The following is a 22,261-nucleotide window of genomic DNA, read 5'->3' on the forward strand; positions in this document are numbered from 1 at the left end:
TCTTTTCATGGGAAATGGGCATGGAGAAATGAAATACGAGCCTCATCAGTTCCACACGCCTGCCAACAGCATGGAGTAAACTGCATTGATGAGGCAAAGGGGGATTACAATCCTAGTCAGTTCTGCAGGATTCTACTGGTTTGGTGCGGAAGATTACTGGAAGAAAGGTGGAAAGTGTAAGATTCTTACTGAAATGAAAGCCCCAGATGATCTTGTGGGGTCTATTTTAAATACCATTGTCCTCTGCAGTGCCTACTGTGCTAAGAGCCAATATACATTTTCTAATGATGAATTAGGTAAGAATGACTATTTTACTGTAATTATTTAAATATAAGAGAGTGGGTAGTTTTACCATCTCTTATATCAAAGGATGCCATAAAATGTTGCAATTTGCTAACCTTTCTGGCTTTTCAGATCCACTTTTCTCACTTGACTAACATAAACATCTATTGCCCCCTGACGTGTAGAAGCTTTTAGACATCCATCCGAGGAATCTGAAAAATGAGAGAATAAAAGGATTAAGTCTGAACGACATTTGCTCTAGGATTTTTGAAGTAATTTTCAAAATATTAAACTCTGAGCTGGATTCAGCCACTGGGATAATGAATTGGTATTTTCTGTGATATAGCTTTCCCTCATCTAGCTCGGACCAAACTCCTGTCCTATGTGCAGTGTCAGAGTACACAGGCTTTATGCAGGAAACCTTTCTCTTTGATTGAGCTCAGAGCTGCCACCTTGTTTCTAGGGTTGTGGAAGCAGCCATGGCCTACTCCATCTTCCTGAGGTGGAAGTTTTACCATTCTGCATCATTGCCCTTAACATCACTGCTTCGCTGGCCCAATCATAACATCTCTAGCTCACTATAGAGGGGGAACTTCATCCCTGTGCAGACAGCCAGCACAAGGCCTAAGCACCACTTAAGCCTTCAAATGAGGCCTGCACTGAACCTCTCTGTGGGGTACATTTCACTCAGAGAAAGCCACTATACATATAAGGTTGCCAGGGGTCCAGTTTTTGACCAGAATGCCCAGCCAAAAAGGGACTCTGGTGGCTCCGGTTGGCACCGCCGACTGGGCCGTTAGAAGTCCGGTCGGCGGCGCAGTGGGGGGCCAGGGCTAAGGCAGGCTCCCTACCTGCCCCAGCTCCACATGGCTCTGATAAGCAGATGCCAGGTCTCTGCGGCCCTTTGGCGCTGGGGTGTCCAGGGACTGGGAGGCTCCATGAGCTGCCCCCACCCCAGTGCCGGTTCCGCAGCTCACATTGGCCAGGAACCACAACCAATGGGAGCTGTGGGGGGCAGCGTCTGCCAGCACGGAGAAAGCACACAGAGCCTCCCTGGCTGTCCATGCACCTAGAGGCCGCAGGGATCTGGCGGCCGCTTTCTCAGAGTGGCGGTAAGCACCACTGGGACCCTCTCTCCCCCCTCCCCCCTCCCCCACACTCCAACCCCCTGCCCCAGCCCCGTGTCCCCTCCTGCACCCCAAACCCCTCATCCCCAGCCGCACCCCAGAACCCACACACCCAGCCGGAGCCCTCGCCTCCCTGCACTCCAACCCTCTGCACCAGCCCAGAGTACCCTCCCGCCGCAAACCCCCATCCCTGGCCCCACCCCAAAGCCCTCACCCCCTGCACACCAACCCCCTGGCCCAGCCCGAAGCCCCCTCCTGCACCTCAAACCCCTCATCCCCAGCCCCACCCCCAGCCGGACCCTTACACCTCCCCCCCCATCCACTCCAACCCCCTGCCTCAGCCCGGAGTCCTCTCCCACACCCCAAACCCCTCATCCCCGGCCCCACCCCAGAGCCCACATGCCAAATTCCTCATCCCCAGCCCATACCCCCTCCCACACGCCAACCCCTGCCCCAGCCAGGTGCAAGTGAGTGAGGGTAGGGAAGAGCAAGTGACAGAGGGAAGGGGATGGAATGAGTGGGGCGGGGCCTTGGAGAAGGGGCGAGGCATGGGCAGGGCCTCAGTGAAGGGGCGGGGCAGGGGCATTCGGTTTTGTGTGATTAGAAAGTTGGTAACCCTACATACATAGGCAGTATGGAGTTTAGCATAACGACCTCCCATCTCCCATACAGCACAACTGAGATGATTTTACTAATTTTTAGGCATTGTAGAACAGTGTTTCTCAACCTTTTTGGGCTCAGAACCCATTTGTAAATGTTTATGAACTATCATAACCCAGTTAATAGTCTGGGGCTGGAGGCCCTGGGATGGTTTTAGTCAGGTCCTGTCTCTGAGGGGGTTGGGCCCTGCCTGGCACTCACCCCACAGTATCAGCTCCTGCAGCTCCTGTTAGGATGGCTGGGCTTGGCTCTCCACTAGGGTTGCCACCTGGCTGGTATTTGACCGGCATGGCTGGGTTTTTTTAATGGATTTACCAGTTGCCAGAAAAATAATTTAATCTGACAAGTATTATTTTTTTATGTGGGTCTAAAGATTTGCATTATTATTACAGTACACTGGGATATCTAATGTTAAAAGTTTCTATGTCCAGCTAAAGATGCTGCAAGTGTTCCCACTTCCGAAGTTTAAGTAAGAAAATGATGTTATTAGTCTTATCTATGTGTGTTCTCTCTCTAAACACTATAAGTGGCTGTTAAGGGGGGATTGTGGAGTTGCTTTGGGGTTGGGGTTGTGGCAGGCTTGCCTTGAGGGAAGGAGGTGCCAGGTTTTTTGCATTTCAAAGGTGGTAACCCTACTCTCCACTCTGGGTGTTGCAACCTCCGGGGTTGCAGCACTGCTCAGACTTGGCCTTGCACCCGTGACCTGAACAAATTTGTGTGAGTGGAGTTGTGACCTGGCTCATGGGGTTGCAGGTGCCACTCACTCAAATTTGACCTACCCAGACTCCCGTCATACTGTTGGCTGGGCCAATCGTGAGCGGCGCTGGGACCCCAGAGGCTGCACTGCCTGGAACAGGGAGGTGAGCCAAGCAAACCCGTGGGACAGGAGCCACCACATGACCCTTTGAAACAATCTGGCGCCCCAATTTTGGGTACAACCCAATGGGTTGAGAAACATTGTTGTAGAGTATAGAGGGACAGGATATTCTCCCTACATTTGAAGTTTACTTAACTGGAGACAGAATTACTGAATTTTGATATTTATAGAAAACCGACACATACAGATAACTGTCTGATACCTCACTACTGGCTTAGAAAGCAGCATACATATATTTTCCTTCATATATTATCAGTTTTCATCTATGACAACTGAAGACTCTCTAAAGGAATGACTACACAAATACAATGCTTCAAAAAGGGCAAACCAGAGATGGAGACAACACATTCTACAATTGTCTCCATTTCCTGTCATTGTACTTGCAATTCATTCAGGCTTCAGATAAACAAGTTTCAACAATGTTATACTGAAAGTCTGCAGAATTAACTTTTGAACAAACTAAGGGATTTTTCCCCCTGTAGATAAAGATTCTAAATCCCAATCTTAATTTAAGAAGTATACAGAAACGCCAGAGATTTGAACAAATCTGAAAAAATATCAAGCAGCATGATCAATGGTAAGTGAACTAAAAATCTTTTGTCCAGACAGTGGTTGGAATGAACAAATCTTTCCACTGTGGATTTCTTTTATCCAAAGGATGTATTGGCAAGGAATGTGAAAGGTTGACAGAAACCATTCCCTTTTTCTGATGTTTTGCATGTGCGTAAAAAAGATAATCAGCCAGAAATGTCTAAAACTACATACATGAGTCTGACTGAAGCTAATTAGAGCTGACCTGGCAATTTGACATGGGGAAGATTTCTGGAGAACAACATGCTTGATTAGTAATGGGGAAGAAAAGAAGAATCCAAGCATAATGCTCTAAGCTCTTCTGTTGTCTTTAGCAATAAGCAATTACTGAACTGGTCTGCAAAAAGAAAAGGAGTACTTGTGGCATCTTAGAGACTAACCAATTTATTTGAGCATAAGCTTTTGTGAGCTACAGTACTCCTTTTCTTTTTGTGAATACAGACTAACACGGCTGCTACTCTGAACTGGTCTGCAGTTTTTTGTTTTAACTGGGCTCTCAACCCACAGATGTGACAGACCAACACACCAATTTTAAGAGTAACAACATGGGAAGGGAATGTTTTCTCACAGCTAAAGCTGCTTTCTTAGAGGGGAAAATATTAGGAAGAAAAATAAGTGTGGCCATTCCAGCTGTAGTCAGCTGGGAAACTGACAGCATCTTTTGGCTCATTTAAAACAGCAGTAAGAGTAGCCTCCACAGAATTCTGAAAGGGATTTTGCTGGAACTGGACCATGATCAAACAAACAATTGGCTCAATACAAGTCCATTTTTACCTGCCTGGATGCTTCATGGGAGAGTGACACACTAACCAGACTGCTCAGGAGAACCGCCACTAACAGCCTGTATAGTACAGTAAATCCCAGTCCTCAAATACAGTGTTTCTATGGCCAATTCTTCAGTGAAACGCTCTTGAAAAAAAGCTCTGCTGGGATTCTCCACCATGGGCAGCTGCTTCTTCCTAACATCAGAGCAATTGTAACTGAAATATTTTCCTTGTGGATTGTATTTTCTAAATGGACAACCTACCCAATTCTCAATTACTGAGGGACAATCTCCACTCATTGTTATATTTCGCTTTCCACAACCAAATCTCTTATCATGACAATACCCGAGTATTCAGATTCTAATATCTAAACTGTATTGTTAAATCTATTCACCTATGTTTGCGTTATTGCTGATTATGTACTCCATGTATCATATGACTTTAAAAACAAACTTTGTATTTGTGGATAATCTAAGCACTATACCCAGATGTACAGATACTCTTTTCTCAACCTATGTATTATATAGTTTTTTTTAACAATAGCTTTAATAAAAATTTTAAAAGGCTGACAGTTAGAAATTTGCCAGGCTTCCAATTCAAATAGAGAGACTCCATTTAAAAAATAATTCTATATTTGAGGGAAAACCCTGCGTGATGCAAGTGCACTCAGCTGTTCCACTCTGCATAAAATACTTAAATATTCAGTGGAGCAGGACTGTAATATGGGTCTCTCAGGTAACTGACCTAACTATTGGGCTTTAGATTCTCGCGGTCTCTCTGCTCCAGTGAATACCTCAGTATTTCATACAAAGTGGAACAGCTTCAATAGAAGAGAGAGAGAGATCCACCCCAGAATATCCCATAGTCTGGTGGTTAGGGCACTCACCTGGAGTGGGAGACCTGGGTTCAAGTTGCTGCTCTGAATCAGGCAGAGTAGGGACTATGAATATGGGTCTCCCATGTCCCAGATGAGTGCTCTAACCACTGCTGTACATGGTATAAGGGCAGCCCCACTGTTGCTGTCATCATTGTGGTGTTTCATGCAGGACCCAATACAGTAGGCCAGCTCTAAGGAGGCTTCTGAGAATGCCAGTCAGATCATGGACAATAAGTGGGGGAATACCTAGTTTGAGGAGACCAGCACAAGTTTGAAACTGAGCAGATCAGGGTGTCAGGACTTAGGCAGCTTTGTACATGCCTGCTGACAGAAATTTAGGTACCTAGGGAACTTTACTAGCAGAAATGTAGGCACGTGGGAATTTAGGCAACAGGTAAGCATGGGCTTGAGGTAGGGCTGTCAATTAATCGCAGTTAACTCACGCGATTAACTCAAAAAAATTAATCACAATTAATTGCACTGATAAGCAATAGAATACCAATTGAAATTTATTAAATATTTTTGGCTTTTTAATCTACATTTTCAAATATATTGATTTCAATTACAACACAGAATACAAAGTGTACAATGCTCACTTTATATTATTTTTGATTACAAATATTTGCACTGTAAAAGTGATAAAAGAAATAGCATTTTTTCAATTCACCTCATACAAGTACTGTAGTGCAATCTCTATCCTGAAAGTGTAACTTACAAATGTAGATTTTTTTGTTACATACTTGTACTCAAAAACAAAACAATGTAAAACTTTAGAGCCTGCCTGTCCACTGACTCCTACTTCAGCCAATCACTCAGATAAATAAGTTTGGTTACAATTTGCAGGAGATAATGCTGCACGCTTCTTGTTTACAAGGTCACCTGAAAGTAAGAACAGGTGTTCGCATGGCACTGTTGTAGCTGGTGTCACAAGATATTTATGTGTCAGATGCACTAAAGATTCATATGTCCCTTCATGCTTCAACCACCATTCCAGAAGACATGCTGATGACGGGTTCTGCTCGATAACGATCCAAAACAGAGCAGACCGACTCATGTTCATTTTCATAATCTGAGTCAGATGCCACCAGCAGAAGGTTGATTTTCTTTTTGGTGGTTCGGGTTCTGTAGGTCCTGCCCCTGAGTGTTGTTCTTTGAAGACTTCTGAAATCATGCTCCACCAGTAGCCTAGCCAGGGAGGAAGCGGGGGGAGCAGCCGCTCCCCCTCTGAGCACAAGTGGTGCCTTTTTAATTTATAGGTGCCTTTTTAAATTTTTACTCACCCGGCAGCACTCCAGGTCTTCGGCAGCGGGGGCCTTCGCGCGCTCTGGGTTCTCGGTGGCATTTTGGCGGTGGGGGCCTTCAGTGCCGCCGAGGACCTGGAGCGCCGCCCGGTGAGTACAAGCGGATGGCACCTTTTTTTATGTCCACACCCCTGTTCGCTCCACCTAGCTACGCCACTGTGCTCCACACCCCGTCCCTCTCAAGATTTGGGATGGCACTTCAGATTCTTAAACCTTGGGTGGAGTGCTGTAGCTATTTTCAGAAATCTCAGATTGGTACTTTCTTTGTGTTTTGTGAAATCTGCAGTGAAAGGTTCTTAAAACAAACATGTGCTGGGTCATCGTCCGAGACTGCTGTGAACATGAAATATATGGCAGAATGCAGGGAAAACAGAACAGGAGACATACAATTCTCCCCCCAAGGACTTCAGTCACAAATTTAATTAACACATTATTTTTTTAAAAAGCATCATCAGCATGGAAGCATGTCCTCTGGAATGGTGGCCAAAGCATGAAGGGGCATACAAATGTTTAGCATATCTGGTACTTAAATACCTTGCAACACCGGCTACAAAAGTGCCATGCGAATGCCTGTTCTCACTTTCAGGTGACATTGTAAATAAGAAGCAGGCAGCAGTGTCTCCTGTAAATGTAAACAAACTTGTTTGTCTTAGCGATTTGGCTGAACAAGAAGTAGGACTGAGCGGACTTGTAGGCTCTAAAGTTTTACATTGTTTTGTTTTTTAATGCAGTTTTTTTTGGTACATAATTCTACATTTCTAAATTCAACTTTAATGATAAAGAGATTTCACTACAGCACTTGTATTAGGTGAATTGAAAAATACTATTTCTTTTGTTTTTTTACAGTGCAAACATTTGTAATAAAAATAAATATAAAGTGAGCACTGTAGACTTTGTATTCTGTGTTGTAACTGAAATCAATATATTTGAAAACGTAGAAAACGTCCAAAAACATTTAAATAAATTGTATTCTATTATTGTTTAACAGCATGATTAATCATGCAATTAATTTTTTAATCACGCGACTTATCACGCAATTAATTTTTTTAACTGCTTGACAGCCCTAGTTTTAGGATCTAAATTTTGAACTGAGGCACCTAAAGTGGCAGTTAAGTGCCAGAATACCTTTGTGGCTCTTGAGAGACAAGGTGGGTGAGGGAATATATTTTATTGGACCAACGATGTGGATCTAGTGTTTTCTTGACATCTATGATGCTGAAAAGGTACCATACCTCCAACTGAAAGGGTCAGGCCCCAGCCTCCTCTGTGCATGCTTTGATCAGCAGTTGTACTAGTCAATGCACAGTTGTACTGGCCTGCCCCTTTGTACCCTCTGCATGACTTCTACCTCTCCACACTTTCCCATGCACAGTACACCTTTATTGAGTTAGGGCAGGCACTAAATGCTCCTGGGGGTGGACAGAGATTATATCTATTTTGGAAAACACTGAGCACTCTGTCAGATTTAAACAAACAATAATACAACACTACAATCCATGTTTAACTGTGGAATTGGGCTTTTGGAAATGATACTGTAATAATTATTAGACTATATCTCTGATGTTAGGTAATGAATGAGATATAAATGCCTAAATGGTAGATTAGGCAGAACATATACAGTACTACGTTAATAGTTAAAAAGTCAACATCTTTCTTTTTGAAAAGGCTGTTGAAGTTGATATTTGTGTTTAAGTCTTCTTTTGTCTTCTATTTCTCTTAAACAAGTTAGAGAAGGAAATATAACAATGGGTTAAAAAACAGAGGCTGGAAAAGCTTGGATAACAAAACGGTCTGAAATTTAAATGAATAATGCTGCAGGAAAAGTATGGTCTTGCAACAGTTAATGAAGCTTGGTGGGACAAAGTACACAACTGAAATGTTAATAGAGAAGATACATCCTATACAGAAAATAGAAAAAAGGAGATGAAATGGGACGGGGTTATTTTATATATAAATACTTACCTAGTTCTAGATGGTGCTAATATGAATGAACTATTGAGGTTAAAAGATAGAGAGAAAGTAGAGGATATTTTACATTCAGAATCTGTTATGAACAGACAACTGAAAGGGAAATAAAGATGAATCATTCTAAAGGAAATGGAACAGATTGCTAGAAAAAATGACTGGTATTCTTGAGTAACTCCAATGATCTAGGTATTTACTAGTACAAAAATGCAGTGATGCAAAATGTCCTTGATACGTTCTTTGTTTAATTTTATGGATAATAGTTTTCTAGAAATAAAGGCAATCAGTGGGGAGACCAGCTTGGTTAGAGTTTATACTTCACCAGAAATGAAAATGGAAAGATGGTGTGATAAATAAAGTGGGGAATAGCTCCCTTTGATGGACACCAAGCCAGCCAATTAGTTGTAAAATCCCTCTTGGTAGCTGTTCTTTACTTGCTTTACCTGTAAAGGGTTAAAAAGTCCCCCAGGTATAGAAAAAAAAAAAGTGGGCACCTGACCAAAAGAGCCAATGGGAAGGTAGAACTTTTTAAAATTGGGAAATAAACTTTCCCTTTGTCAGTTGTTCTCTGGACTGGAGGGACAGAGCAGCCATGCTATAAGCAGCTTAAGCCAGGTATGATCATAAATTAGCAGATCATGCCTAGAACTACTTATCTGAACTCTAAATGTGTAAGTAGATCAGAATGTTTAGCTAGACACGATTAGGGTTATTTCTTTTATTTCTTATTGGCTTGTGGACTCCTCTGTGCTAACCCCAGATGCTTTTGTTTGCTAGTAACCTTTAAACTGAACCCCCAAGAAAGCTATTTTGGGTGCTTAATTTTTGTAATTATTTCTTTTAAGATCTAGCAAAAAGCCTAAATTCCAGATGTAATTTTTCCTTTTTGTTTTTAATAAAATTTACCTTTTTTAAGAACAGGATTGGATTTTTGGTGTCCTAAAAGGTTTGTGTATGTTGTTTGATTAGCTGCTAGCCACAGCTAATTTCCTTTGTTTTCTTTCTCAGCTCTTCCTCGTAGTGGGGATGAAAGGGCTTGAGGGTACCCCACAGGGAGGAATTCCCAAGTGCTCCTTCCTGGGTTCAAAGGTGTTTTTTTTTTTGCATTTGGGTGGTGGCAGCATCTACCCCTCCAAGGTCAGAGAGAAGCTGTAACCTTGGGAGTTTAATACAAGCCTGGAGTGGCCAGTATTAATTTTTAAAATCCTTGCGGGCCCCACTTCTGCACTCGGAGTGACAGAGCTGGGATTCAGCCTTGACAGATGGGGATATTAAAGATGGTGAAACCTGGAATCCACTATCAGAGGGGTAGCCGTGTTATTCTGGATCTGTAAAAGCGGCAAAGAGTCCTGTGGCACCTTCTAGGCTAACAGACATATGGGAACATAAGCTTTCATGGGTGAATAGTGGGTATTCACCCACAAAAGCTTATGCTCCAATACGTCTGTTAGTCTATAAGGTGCCACAGGACTCTTTGCCGCTGGAATCCACTGATCAGGATCAAATTGGAGGAGGAGGAGAAGCCCTGGAGATATTAAGTATCAGTGAGAGAGAATGTCAAACTGAAAGAGTGACTGGGAAAATGAGATATGGTTGACATATGAATCAATTGGTGCAAAGATACTATGTTAATGGGTACACTAGAGATGCCTACGGTCACGTCTACACTATGTGCGCTATGGAGGCAAAGTTATGGCACTGGAGCTATTCTCCTGTAACCCTGTAATGTTGCCACAGGCCACAGACATGGAAGAGATTTATCTGCTGCTGTAGGAACTCCACCTCCCCAAGTGACAGAACTAGGTTGATGGAAGAATTCTTCCGTTGATCTAACTGCATATAAATGGGGTTAAGTCGGCACAGCGATGGCGCTCAGGGTTGTGGACTTTCACACTCCAGAGTGCCGTAGCTCTGTCAACGTAAATTTTAAGTACAGACCAGGGCCTACACTAGGACTTTAGGTTGAATTTAGCAGCATTAAATCGATGTAAACCTGCACCCGTCCACACAATGAAGCCCTTTATTTCGATTTAAAGGGCTCTTAAAATCGATTTCCTTATTCCACCCCTGACAAGTGGATTAGTGCTTAAATCGGCCTTGCCGGCTCGAATTTGGGGTACTGTGGACACAATTCGACGGTATTGGCCTCTGGGAGCTATCCCAGAGTGCTCCATTGTGACCGCTCTGGACAGCACTCTCAACTCAGATGCACTGGCCAGGTAGACAGGAAAAGAACCGCGAACTTTTGAATCTCATTTCCTGTTTGGCCAGCGTGGCAAGCTGCAGGTGACCATGCAGAGCTCATCAGCACAGGTAACCATGATGGAGTCCCAGAATCGCAAAAGAGCTCCAGCATGGACCGAACGGGAGGTACGGGATCTGATCGCTGTTTGGGGAGAGGAATCCGTGCTATCAGAACTCCGTTCCAGTTTCTGAAATGCCAAAACCTTTGTCAAAATCTCCCAGGGCATGAAGGACAGAGGCCATAACAGGGACCCGAAGCAGTGCCACGTTAAACTGAAGGAGCTGAGGCAAGCCTACCAGAAAACCAGAGAGGCAAATGGCTGCTCCGGGTCAGAGCCCCAAACATGCCGCTTCTATGATGAGCTGCATGCCATTTTAGGGGGTTCAGCCACCACTACCCCAGCCGTGTTGTTTGACTCCTTCAATGGAGATGGAGGCAATATGGAAGCAGGTTTTGGGGATGAAGAAGATGATGATGAGGAGGAGGTTGTAGATAGCTCACAGCAAGCAAGCGGAGAAACCGGTTTTCCCGACAGCCAGGAACTGTTTCTCACCCTAGACCTGGAGCCAGTACCCCCCGAACCCACCCAAGGCTGCCTCCTGGACCCAGCAGGCGGAGAAGGGACCTTTGGTGAGTGTACCTTTTAAAATGCTATACATGGTTTAAAAGCAAGCATGTGAAAGGATTACTTTGCCCTGGCATTTGCGGTTCTCCTAGATGTAGTCCTAAAGCCTTTGCAAAAGGTTTCTGGGGAGGGCAGCCTTATTTCGTCCTTCATGGTAGGACACTTTACCACTCCAGGCCAGTAACACGTACTCGGGAATCATTGTAGAACAAAGCATTGCAGTGTATGTTTGCTGGCATTCAAACAACATCCGTTCTTTATCTCTCTGTGTTATCCTCAGGAGAGTGAGATTGGTTGAAATAGAGTGCTTTTCTTCAGGGGACACTCAGAGGAGCCCATTCCTGCTGGGCTGTTTGCCTGTGGCTAAACAGAAATGTTCCCCGCTGTTAGCCACAGAGAGGGGGGAAGGTTGAGGGGGTAGTCACGCGGTGGGAGGAGGCAAAATGCGACCTTGTAACGAAAGCACATGTGCTATGTATGTAATGTTAACAGCAAGGTTTACCCTGAAAGAGTGTAGCCACTGTTTTATAAAATGTGTCTTTTTAAATACCGCTGTCCCTTTTTTTTTCTCCACCAGCTGCATGTGTTTCAATGATCACAGGATCTTCTCCTTCCCAGAGGCTAGTGAAGCTTAGAAAGAAAAAAAAACGCACTCGCGATGAAATGTTCTCCGAACTCATGCTGTCCTCCCACACTGACAGAGCACAGACAAATGCGTGGAGGCAAATAATGTCAGAGTGCAGGAAAGCACAAAATGACCGGGAGGAGAGGTGGTGGGCTGAGGAGAGTAAGTGGCAGGCTGAAGAGAGTAAGTGGCAGGCTGAAGACAGGGCTGAAGCTCAAATGTGGCGGCAGCGTGATGAGAGGAGGCAGGATTCAATGCTGAGGCTGCTGCAGGACCAAACCAGTATGCTCCAGTGTATGGTTGAGCTGCAGCAAAGGCAGCTGGAGCACAGACTACCACTGCTGCCCCTCTGTAACCAACCGCCCTCCTCCCCAAGTTCCATAGCCTCCACACCCAGACGCCCAAGAACGCGGTGGGGGGGCCTCCGGCCAACTAGCCACTCCACCACAGAGGATTGCCCAAAAAAAAGAAGGCTGTCATTCAATAAATTTTAAAGTTGTAAACTTTTAAAGTGCTGTGCTTAAAGTGCTGTGTGGCATTTTCCTTCCCTCCTCCACCACCCCTCCTGGGCTACCTTGGTAGTCATCCCCCTATTTGTGTGATGAATGAATAAAGAATGCATGAATGTGAAGCAACAATGACTTTATTGCCTCTGCAAGCGGTGATTGAAGGGAGGAGGGGCGGGTGGTTAGCTTACAGGGAAGTAGAGTGAACCAAGGGGCGGGGGGTTTCATCAAGGAGAAACAAACAGAACTTTCACACCGTAGCCTGGCCAGTCATGAAACTGGTTTTCAAAGCTTCTCTGATGCGTACCGCGCCCTCCTGTGCTCTTCTAACCGCCCTGGTGTCTGGCTGCGCGTAACCAGCAGCCAGGCGATTTGCCTCAACCTCCCACCCCGCCATAAACGTCTCCCCCTTACTCTCACAGATATTGTGGAGCACACAGCAAGCAGTAATAACAGTGGGAATATTGGTTTCGCTGAGGTCTAAGTGAGTCAGTAAACTGCGCCAGCGCGCCTTTAAATGTCCAAATGCACATTCTACCACCATTCTGCACTTGCTCAGCCTGTAGTTGAACAGCTCCTGACTACTGTCCAGGCTGCCTGTGTACGGCTTCATGAACCATGGCATTAAGGGGTAGGCTGGGTCCCCAAGGATACATATAGGCATTTCAACATCCCCAACAGTTATTTTCTGGTCTGGGAATAAAGTCCCTTCCTGCAGCTTTTGAAACAGACCAGAGTTCCTGAAGATGCGAGCATCATGCACCTTTCCCGGCCATCCCACGTTGATGTTGGTGAAACGTCCCTTGTGATCCACCAGAGCTTGCAGCACTATCGAAAAGTACCCCTTGCGGTTTATGTACTCGGCGGCTTGGTGCTCCGGTGCCAAGATAGGGATATGGGTTCCGTCTATAGCCCCACCACAGTTAGGGAATCCCATTGCAGCAAAGCCATCCACTATGACCTGCACATTTCCCAGGGTCACTACCCTTGATATCAGCAGATCTTTGATTGCGTGGGCTACTTGCATCACAGCAGCCCCCACAGTAGATTTGCCCACTCCAAATTGATTCCCAACTGACCGGTAGCTGTCTGGCGTTGCAAGCTTCCACAGGGCTATCGCCACTCGCTTCTCAACTGTGAGGGCTGCTCTCATCTTGGTATTCATGCGCCTCAGGGCAGGGGAAAGCAAGTCACAAAGTTCCATGAAAGTGCCCTTACGCATGCGAAAGTTTCGCAGCCACTGGGAATCGTCCCAGACCTGCAACACTATGCGGTCCCACCAGTCTGTGCTTGTTTCCCGAGCCCAGAATCGGCGTTCCACAGCATGAACCTGCCCCATTAGCACCATGATGCATGCATTGGCAGGGCCCATGCTTTCAGAGAAATCTGTGTCCATGTCCTGATCACTCACGTGACCGCGCTGACGTCGCCTCCTCGCCCGGTATCGCTTTGCCAGGTTCTGGTGCTGCATATACTGCTGGATAATGCGTGTGGTGTTTAATGTGCTCCTAATTGCCAAAGTGAGCTGAGCGGCCTCCATGCTTGCCTTGGTATGGCGTCCGCACAGAAAAAAGGCGCGGAACGATTGTCTGCCGTTGCTCTGACGGAGGGAGGGGCGACTGACGACACGGCTTACAGGGTTGGCTTCAGGGAGCTAAAATCAACAAAGGGGGTGCCTGTACATCAAGGAGTATTTCAGGCAGGACTGCACGGAGGGTTCCAATAAGAAATGGTGCACCTAAGTTATCGTTCTTATTGGAACAAGGAGGTTAGCCTGGCCTCTGATTGATACATGGCTAGATTTACCTCGCTGCACCTTCTCTGTGAGTGACTGCAGTGTGATCTAGAGGAATGAGTCCCCTAGACAGGGGAGGAGGCAAATGAGTACAAAACAAATCTGGTCTATTTCTTGTTCTGACCCACTCCATCTATCTTTTACATCTTTGGCTGGCAGCAGACGGTGCAGAAGGACTGCATGCCATCCACATCTCATGGCTGCTCGGCAGAAGATGGTACAGTACGACTGCTAGCCATCTTCATCTCTTGCCTGCCTGGCAGAAGATGGTACAATACGACTGCTAGCAATCCTCATCTCTTGCCTGCCTGGCAGAAGGTGGTACAGTATGACTGCTAGCAGTCCGTATCGCCTGCCCGCTCACCATAAGACGGTTCAATAGGACTGACTGCAGGACTAAAGAGAATGACCTGGTCAAGTCACTCCAAATTTAGTCCCTGCACCCATGTCTGCTCAGGCGCTCCCAGCCGACGTGGCCAGGAGCACCTCGGACATGACAATGACGTACTGTACCGTCGTACATGACAGTCGTACTGCACCTAAGTCCTTCTGCACCGTCTGCTGCCAGCTGCTAGATTTACCTCGCTGCACCTTCTCTGGGAGTGACTGCAGTGTGACCCAGAGGAATGAGTCCCCTAGACAGGGGAGGGGGGGAAGCAAATGAGTACAAAACAAATCTGGTCTATTTCTTGTTTTGATCCAATCCATCTATCTTTTACATCTTTGGCTGGCAGCAGACGGTGCAGAAGGACTGCATGCCATCCACATCTCATGGCTGCTCGGCAGAAGATGGTACAGTACGACTGCTAGCAATCCGTATTGCCTGCCTGCTCACCATAAGACAGTTCAATAGGACTGACTGCAGGACTAAAGAGAATGACCTGGTCAAGTCACTCCAAATTTAGTCCCTGCGCCCATGTCTGCCCAGGCGCTCCCAGCCGATGTGGCCAGGAGCACCTCGGACACGACAAGGACGGCTACCAGTCGTACTGCACCGTCTGCTGCCACAAGGCAATGGGTTGCTGCTACTGTGTAGCAATGCCGTACCGCGTCTGCCAGCACCCAGGAGACATACGGTAATGGTTACCTGAGTGGGCTCCATGCTTGCCGTGGTATGGCGTCTGCACAGGTAACTCATGAAAAAAGCCGCGAAACGATTGTCTGCCCTTGCTTTCACGGAGGGAGGGAGGGAACGGGGGCCTGACGATATCTACCCAGAACCACCCGCGACAATGTTTTAGCCCCATCAGGCATTGGGATCTCAACCCAGAATTCCAATGGGCAGCAGAGACTGCGGGAACTGTGGGATAGTTACCCACAGTGCAACGCTCCGGAAGTCGACTCTAGCCTCGGTACTGTGGAAGCACTCTGCTGAGTTAATGCACTTAATGCACTTAGAGCATTTTCTGTGGGGACACACGCACTCGAATATATAAAACCGATTTCTAAAAAACCGACTTCTATAAATTCGACCTAATTCTATAGTGTAGACATACCCTAAGATTAAATAGATAGCTGGAGGAAGGGGGAGTCTTAAAAAGATGTTCTTTGTAAGGGTCAAAAGGAAACAAGGTTAAGATGGAGGACAATCACAACCAAAACACAAAAAGAAAAGGAGGACTTGTGGCACCTTAGAGACTAACCAATTTATTTGAGCATAAGCTTTCGTGAGCTACAGCTCACTTCATCGGATGCAATTTGTGCTTTGTGATTACAATTACTTTTTTTTCCCGCTCTTATGATGGCAACTGTAAGAGCGGGAAAATAAAGTAATTGTAATCACAAAGCACAAATTGCATCCGATGAAGTGAGCTGTAGCTACTTACTGGGTACAGTTGCCATCATAAGAGCGGGAAAAAAAAGTAATTGTAATCACAAATTGCATCCGATGAAGTGAGCTGTAGCTCACGAAAGCTTATGTTCAAATAAATTGGTTAGTCTCTAAGGTGCCACAAGTCCTCCTTTTCTTTTTGCGAATACAGACTAACACGGCTGTTACTCTGAAACCAACCAAAACACAGCTTCACTTTTGTTGGTGCGGCATGGCATTTTTTCCTATTTTTGAACTAGGTGTGGAACAGAAGGTATCACAGAAAACTAAAAAACATGAAAGAAATTAAGACATCACACAAAGATTTACCTCCGAGATCTAGCAACCAGAATTTTTCCGAAACAATTCACTCTCTCTCTTACTTGCAAAGTATTGTATAAAGTAGTGACCCATATAAATCACACAGCTACAGGAAACATACACAAGTAAATACCAATATAAGTTACAAGAAAATATTTACAAAAAAACTGGAACTTGATATATCCCAGTAAAACACTCAGCACATCAGAATAGGGTAGAACAGTTCCATAGCTTGACAATCAATTATTTCTCTTCATACTGACACTTAACAAGTGGAAATAATAAAGAAAAATGTTGACAGAAATTGTCCTTGGCTTAAATCTGAGTATTTCCAGGAAAACTTTAGTTTTCCCAGGAGCACTAATGGATTCTGTTCCCATTAAAATCAATGGCAAAACTCTCTATGATTTCAATAGAAGGAAGATCATGCTTTGATTAAGATTTGGTTAAGGACACACAGCAACGATATAAGGAAATTAATTAAATGTCATGACTCTGGAGGTGCAAAGCAGATGATTTAAGCCCTACTTAACTGGCCAGTGGAAGACTTCCCTGGTGTAAGGGAATCCTACAGTGGCATAGGGCCTCTGTAGCAGTTTTTATGTCACCTATTCTGCTGAACCTAAATGGAGGATGGAGAGAGAGCATGGCCAGGGTGCCCATCTACCAGAACAGCCTTGTCTGCAGCAATCATAACACAGAGAAGCACTAAAACTGCTCTACTTCGTGCTAGGGACCAGGCTGGTATCTGCTGGCATCAGGTCAAGAATGAGGCTGCATTTGCCCCTCTCCCTGGCTGTGTACCAATCACAGCTCAACCAGTCTGGAGGATCTGGACTTGAGAAAGGATTTTAGGGGTTGCCTCATATAACTATAGCTCCTATCCACAGATGTTCACCTAATATTGTCCTGGTGCTATTAGATGTCCAGACTTTTATAATCTTTTTCACTTTAGCCAGTCATCTGACCCAAGCAGCTTAACACTATAGGCTTGCTTAAAATGTGGGAGGTTGCCAGCCCTGAAGATTAATGGGAAGGAAGAGACTTCTGGCTCATTTTTTTAACATGGGACAGATTCTTAAGAAGATATACAGCGTTCTGTCAGGGATGCTACTGTCAGTAGTTAAATGCAAGTAAAGAGTTATGTAAGACTCCCTGGTACAGTTATGTGAGAGGGTTTGTCTATGCAGTCTGGACCATTAAACACTTTGACATGTTCTTTAATTCAAGGGAAGTTCTAAAGATAAGATTATGACGCATAAAGGAGTCTGCTGCATCACAACCGTCTTCTGGTAATTCTTTTTAAACTTTTGAACTTTTCAGAATTTAATTTCATCTTTACAACTGTAATCTTTATTTACAACTTGATAGTGTATTTTTAAAAGGAAATTAATCCTTTACAGAGTTATAGGTGAGCCTGCATTTTATCATGTATTTACAATGAACAAATGCAGCTCTCTCTTACTTCATAGCTTCTTCCTTCTAGGAAGGATGAATTAATTAATCTGGATCAACTCTATGAATCAAATTCTTCTCTGAAAGTAGTTTAATTCACAACAGTAGTTACTCTGGATTTACACTGATATAATGACAGGTTTCAGAGTAACAGCCGTGTTAGTCTGTATTTGCAAAAAGAAAAGGAGTACTTGTGGCACCTTAGAGACTAACCAATTTATTTGAGCATGAGCTTTCGTGAGCTACAGCTCACTTCATCGGATGCATACCGTGGAAACTGCAGCAGACTTTATATACACACAGAGATCATATCATCTCTGTGTGTATATAAAGTCTGCTGGAAAAAGTCTGCTGCAGTTTCCACAGTATGCATCCGATGAAGTGAGCTGTAGCTCACGAAAGCTCATGCTCAAATAAATTGGTTAGTCTCTAAGGTGCCACAAGCACTCCTTTTCTTTTTACTGATATAATGGAATGCAGAATTTGTTTCTATGTTTGAAACATAATGAACATGCTTTCTGAATACAATATATCAGTCTTGTAGAGCTAAACAGTAGTTTAAATGTTGGTATTTAAGGAACCATAAATTAATCCAAATGCTCTTTTATTATCAGGTATTGGTTCATCCAAGCCACTACGCTAGACATGGAAACCAAAATACATTTTTTGATTCAGGCAGCATGTATGATAAAACATTTTCGTATACCATCCTTGAATGGAAATATTGCCTGGTGGAGTTAATTTGGATAGGATTATATCTGAGTGTCTGATTACATATCCACTGTCTGAAATGTATATTATGTGGGAGTACTTTCTCACCTTTTGGATCTGAAGAACTGAAGGGTCTGTCTGTGGATTAAATGTTTATCTACATGAATTTGTTGCTTTCTCATTATAAAATGCCTGTTGGCAGTTTTTAAAAGGTCTATAAATCTCTAGGACAGGAACAGAACTATTAAAAACTTCTAGAGGTGAAAGTTTTTTAAATGATTACTGTAATACAGCTATTAAGTAACAGTAATGTGCAGAGGTCTCAGTCAGGACAGTGGCTCCGTCATGCTAAGCACTATAAAGCACATACTGTATAAGATCAAAACCTTACAATGGACAGATGTGTACTATAAAAAGAATGAGATTATGTACAGAAGAAAAAAACTATTTATCCTTTTGAGTGGCAAGAAAACTCATGTTGTGACTCAGGGCTGAAGGAAAGCTGACAGGTATGAAGAACCACATGATTTGGGCAGAGACATCCCTTAGCGACGAATTTATTAAAGGAAGAACTCTATATCCTAGTAAAGAGGACAAGAAAGAAGTTGGTAAAGTACAAGAATGCACTAGTAAGCAATGGTGAAAAGTAAAAGAGTCCCATTTAAATATAAACATGTGAAGGCAAGCAACTGAATATTGACAAAATGTACAAGTGAAGGGTGAACTAGAGTGCCTGGTATTAAATGAGGATATGGCTATAACAGGCATCATGGAAACTTAGCGGAAAGAGGATAGTCAATAGGACACAGTAATATCAGGGTACAAAATACATAGGAATGATAAAGCAGGTCACGCTGGTGAGGAAGTGGCACTATACGTGAAAGCAAGCACAGAGTCAAACAGAGTAAATATCTTAAATGACTTATACTGTACCACAGAATATCTATGGATAGATAATCCATGCTTGAACAATAGGAGTATAGCAGTAGGAATATATTACCAACCCCCTCATCAGGATGGTGACTGTGAAATGCTTAGGGAGATTAGAGAGGTCACAAAGGCAGAAAAATGCAATAACAATGGAGGATTTCAACTATTCTCACATTTACAGGGTATATGTCACCTCAGGAAGGAATGCAGAGAGAAAATTTCTAGATAGCATTAAAGACTGCTTCTTGGAGCAGCATGTCCTAGAACCCACAAAGTGGGGAGACAATTCTTGATTTAGTCCTACGTGGAACACAGGATCTGGTCCAAAAGGTGAATATAGCTGAACCACTCAGTAATAGCACATAATGTAATTAAATTTAACATCCTTGTAGGAGGAAAAGTGCCAAATAAACCCACCACAGTAGCATCTAACTTCAAAAAGGGGAACTACACAAAAATGAGGAAGCTAGTTAAACAGAAATTTAAAAAAACAGTCACAAGGAAGAAATGCCTGCAAACTGCATGGAGACTATTTAACAATACCATAATAGAGGTTCAGACTAAATATATATCCCAATTAAAAAAAGACAGTAAGAGGACCAAAAAAATACCACCATGACTAAACAGCAGAATAAAAGAGGCAATTGAAGGCAAAAAGCATCCTTTAAAAATTGGAAATCAAATCCTACTGAGGAAAAAAGAAAGGAGTATAAACTCTGGCAAGTAAAGTATAATAAGGCAGGCCAAGACAGAATTTGCAACTAGCCAAGGACACAAAAATTAACAGCAAAAATTTTTTTGGTACATCAGAAGCTGGAAGCCTGCCAAAAAGTTAGCAGGGCCACTGGACAATTGAAGTGATTACGTAGCTGTCAAGGTTCCTTCCCCACTCTGAACTCTGGGGTACAGATGTGGGGACCTGCATGAAAACCTCCTAAGCTTACTTTTACCAGTTTAGGTTAAAACTTCCCCAAGGTACAAACTATTTTACCCTTTGCCCTTGGACTTTCACTGCCACCACCAAACGTTTATCTGGGTTTATTGGGAAAATGTTGTTTGGAAACGTCTTTCCCCCAAAAATCCTCCCAACCTTTGCACCCCACTTCCTGGGGAAGGTTTGGTAAAAATCCTCACCAATTTGCATAAGTGACCACAGACCCAAACCCTTGGATCTTAGAACAATGAAAAAAGCATTCAGTTCTTGAAAAGAAACATTTTAATAGAAGAAACAGTAAAAAGAATCACCTCTGTAAAATCAGGATGGTAAATACCTTACAGGGTAATTAGATTCAAAACAGAGAATCCCTCTAGGCAAAACTTTAAGTTACAAAAAGACTCACAGATAGGAATATTCATTCTACTCAGCACAACTTAATTTCTCAGCCATTTAAAGAAATCAGAATCTAACGCATATCTAGCTAGATTACTTATTAAGTTCTAAGACTCCATTCCTGTTCTGTCCCCTGCAAAAGCATCACACAGACAGACACAGACCCTTTGTTTTTCTCCCTCCTCCCAGCTTTTGAAAGTATCTTGTCTCCTCATTGGTCATTTTGGTCAGGTGCCAGCGAGGTTATCCTAGTTTCTTAACCCTTTACAGGTGAAAGGATTTTTCCTCTGGCCAGGAGGGATTTTAAAAGTGTTTACCCTTCCCTTTATATTTATGACAGGAGTACTCAAGGAAGACAAGGCTGTTGTGAAGAAGCTACATTAATAATTTGCATCCCTCTTCACTGCAGACAGTTATGGGTAGAAACCCACAACTGTGCCATTCTTTTAGGTGACAAATCTGAGGAACTGTCTCAGATTGAGGTGTCATTAGAGGAGGTTTTGGAACAAATTGATAAATTAAATAGAAATAAATCCCCAGGATCAGATGGTACTCACCCAAGAGTTCTGACAGAAATCAAATACGAAATTGCAGAACTTCTAACTGCGCTATGTAATCTATAGCTTAAATCAGCCTCTGTATCAAATGATTGGAGGATAGCTAATGTAATGTAAAAGGCTCCAGAGGTGATCCTGGCAATTACAGGCCATTAAGCCTAATGTCAGTATCAGACAAATTGTTTAAAACTATAGTAAAGAACAAAATTATCAGATACATAGGTAAACACAGTATATTGGGGAAGATTCAACACTGCTTTTGTAAATGGCACTCATGCCTCACCAATCTGTTAGAGTTCTTTGAGGGTGTCAACAAGCATGTGAACAAGGGCGATCCAGTAGATATAGCATACCTGGACTTTCAAAAAGCCTTTAACGACGTTCCACATCAAAGACTCTTAAGCAAACTATAGAGTCATGAGATAAGAGGAAAGATCCTCTCATGGATCAGTAACTGGTTGAAAGACCAGAAACAAAGGGTAGGAATAAACAGTCAATTTTCACAATAGAAATACATAGAGTTTCCCAAGGATCTGTACTGGGACCTGTGCTGTTCAACATATTCATAAATGATCAGAAAAAAAGGTGTGAACAGTGAGGTGGCAAAGTTTGCAGATGATACAAATTTACTCAATATCATTAAGTCCAAAGCTGACTGTGAAGAGTTACCAAGGGATCTCACAACACTGGCTGACAGGGCAGCCATATGGCATATGAAATTCAGTGTTGATAAATGTTAATTAATCCACAAAGGAAAAAATAATCCCAACTATATACATAAAATGATTCTAAATTAGTTCTAAATTAGCTGTTACCCTTTGTGATGTCCCTTGCTCCGGGGGTGGTTGGTAGGGAAGCAGCACCTACTAGTCAGGGGCTTTGCCCCGTGACTTGCCAGTGGGTGTTG

At 43.6% G+C, this 22,261-nt stretch overlaps 1 protein-coding gene across 1 annotated transcript in view; it reads right to left on the reverse strand.

Annotated features, from left to right (window-relative positions):
• Positions 1–22,261, reverse strand: part of FAM185A (family with sequence similarity 185 member A) — a 77,418-nt gene that overhangs the window by 14,039 nt on the left and 41,118 nt on the right. The window contains exon 6 of the mRNA XM_073328557.1: positions 399–494. Coding sequence (XP_073184658.1) covers positions 399–494 — 96 coding nt within the window. The remainder of the gene's footprint in view (positions 1–398; positions 495–22,261) is intronic.

Source organism: Lepidochelys kempii, chromosome 1 (assembly GCF_965140265.1).
Source record: "Lepidochelys kempii isolate rLepKem1 chromosome 1, rLepKem1.hap2, whole genome shotgun sequence".
In the NCBI taxonomy this organism is placed as follows: domain Eukaryota; kingdom Metazoa; phylum Chordata; order Testudines; family Cheloniidae; genus Lepidochelys; species Lepidochelys kempii.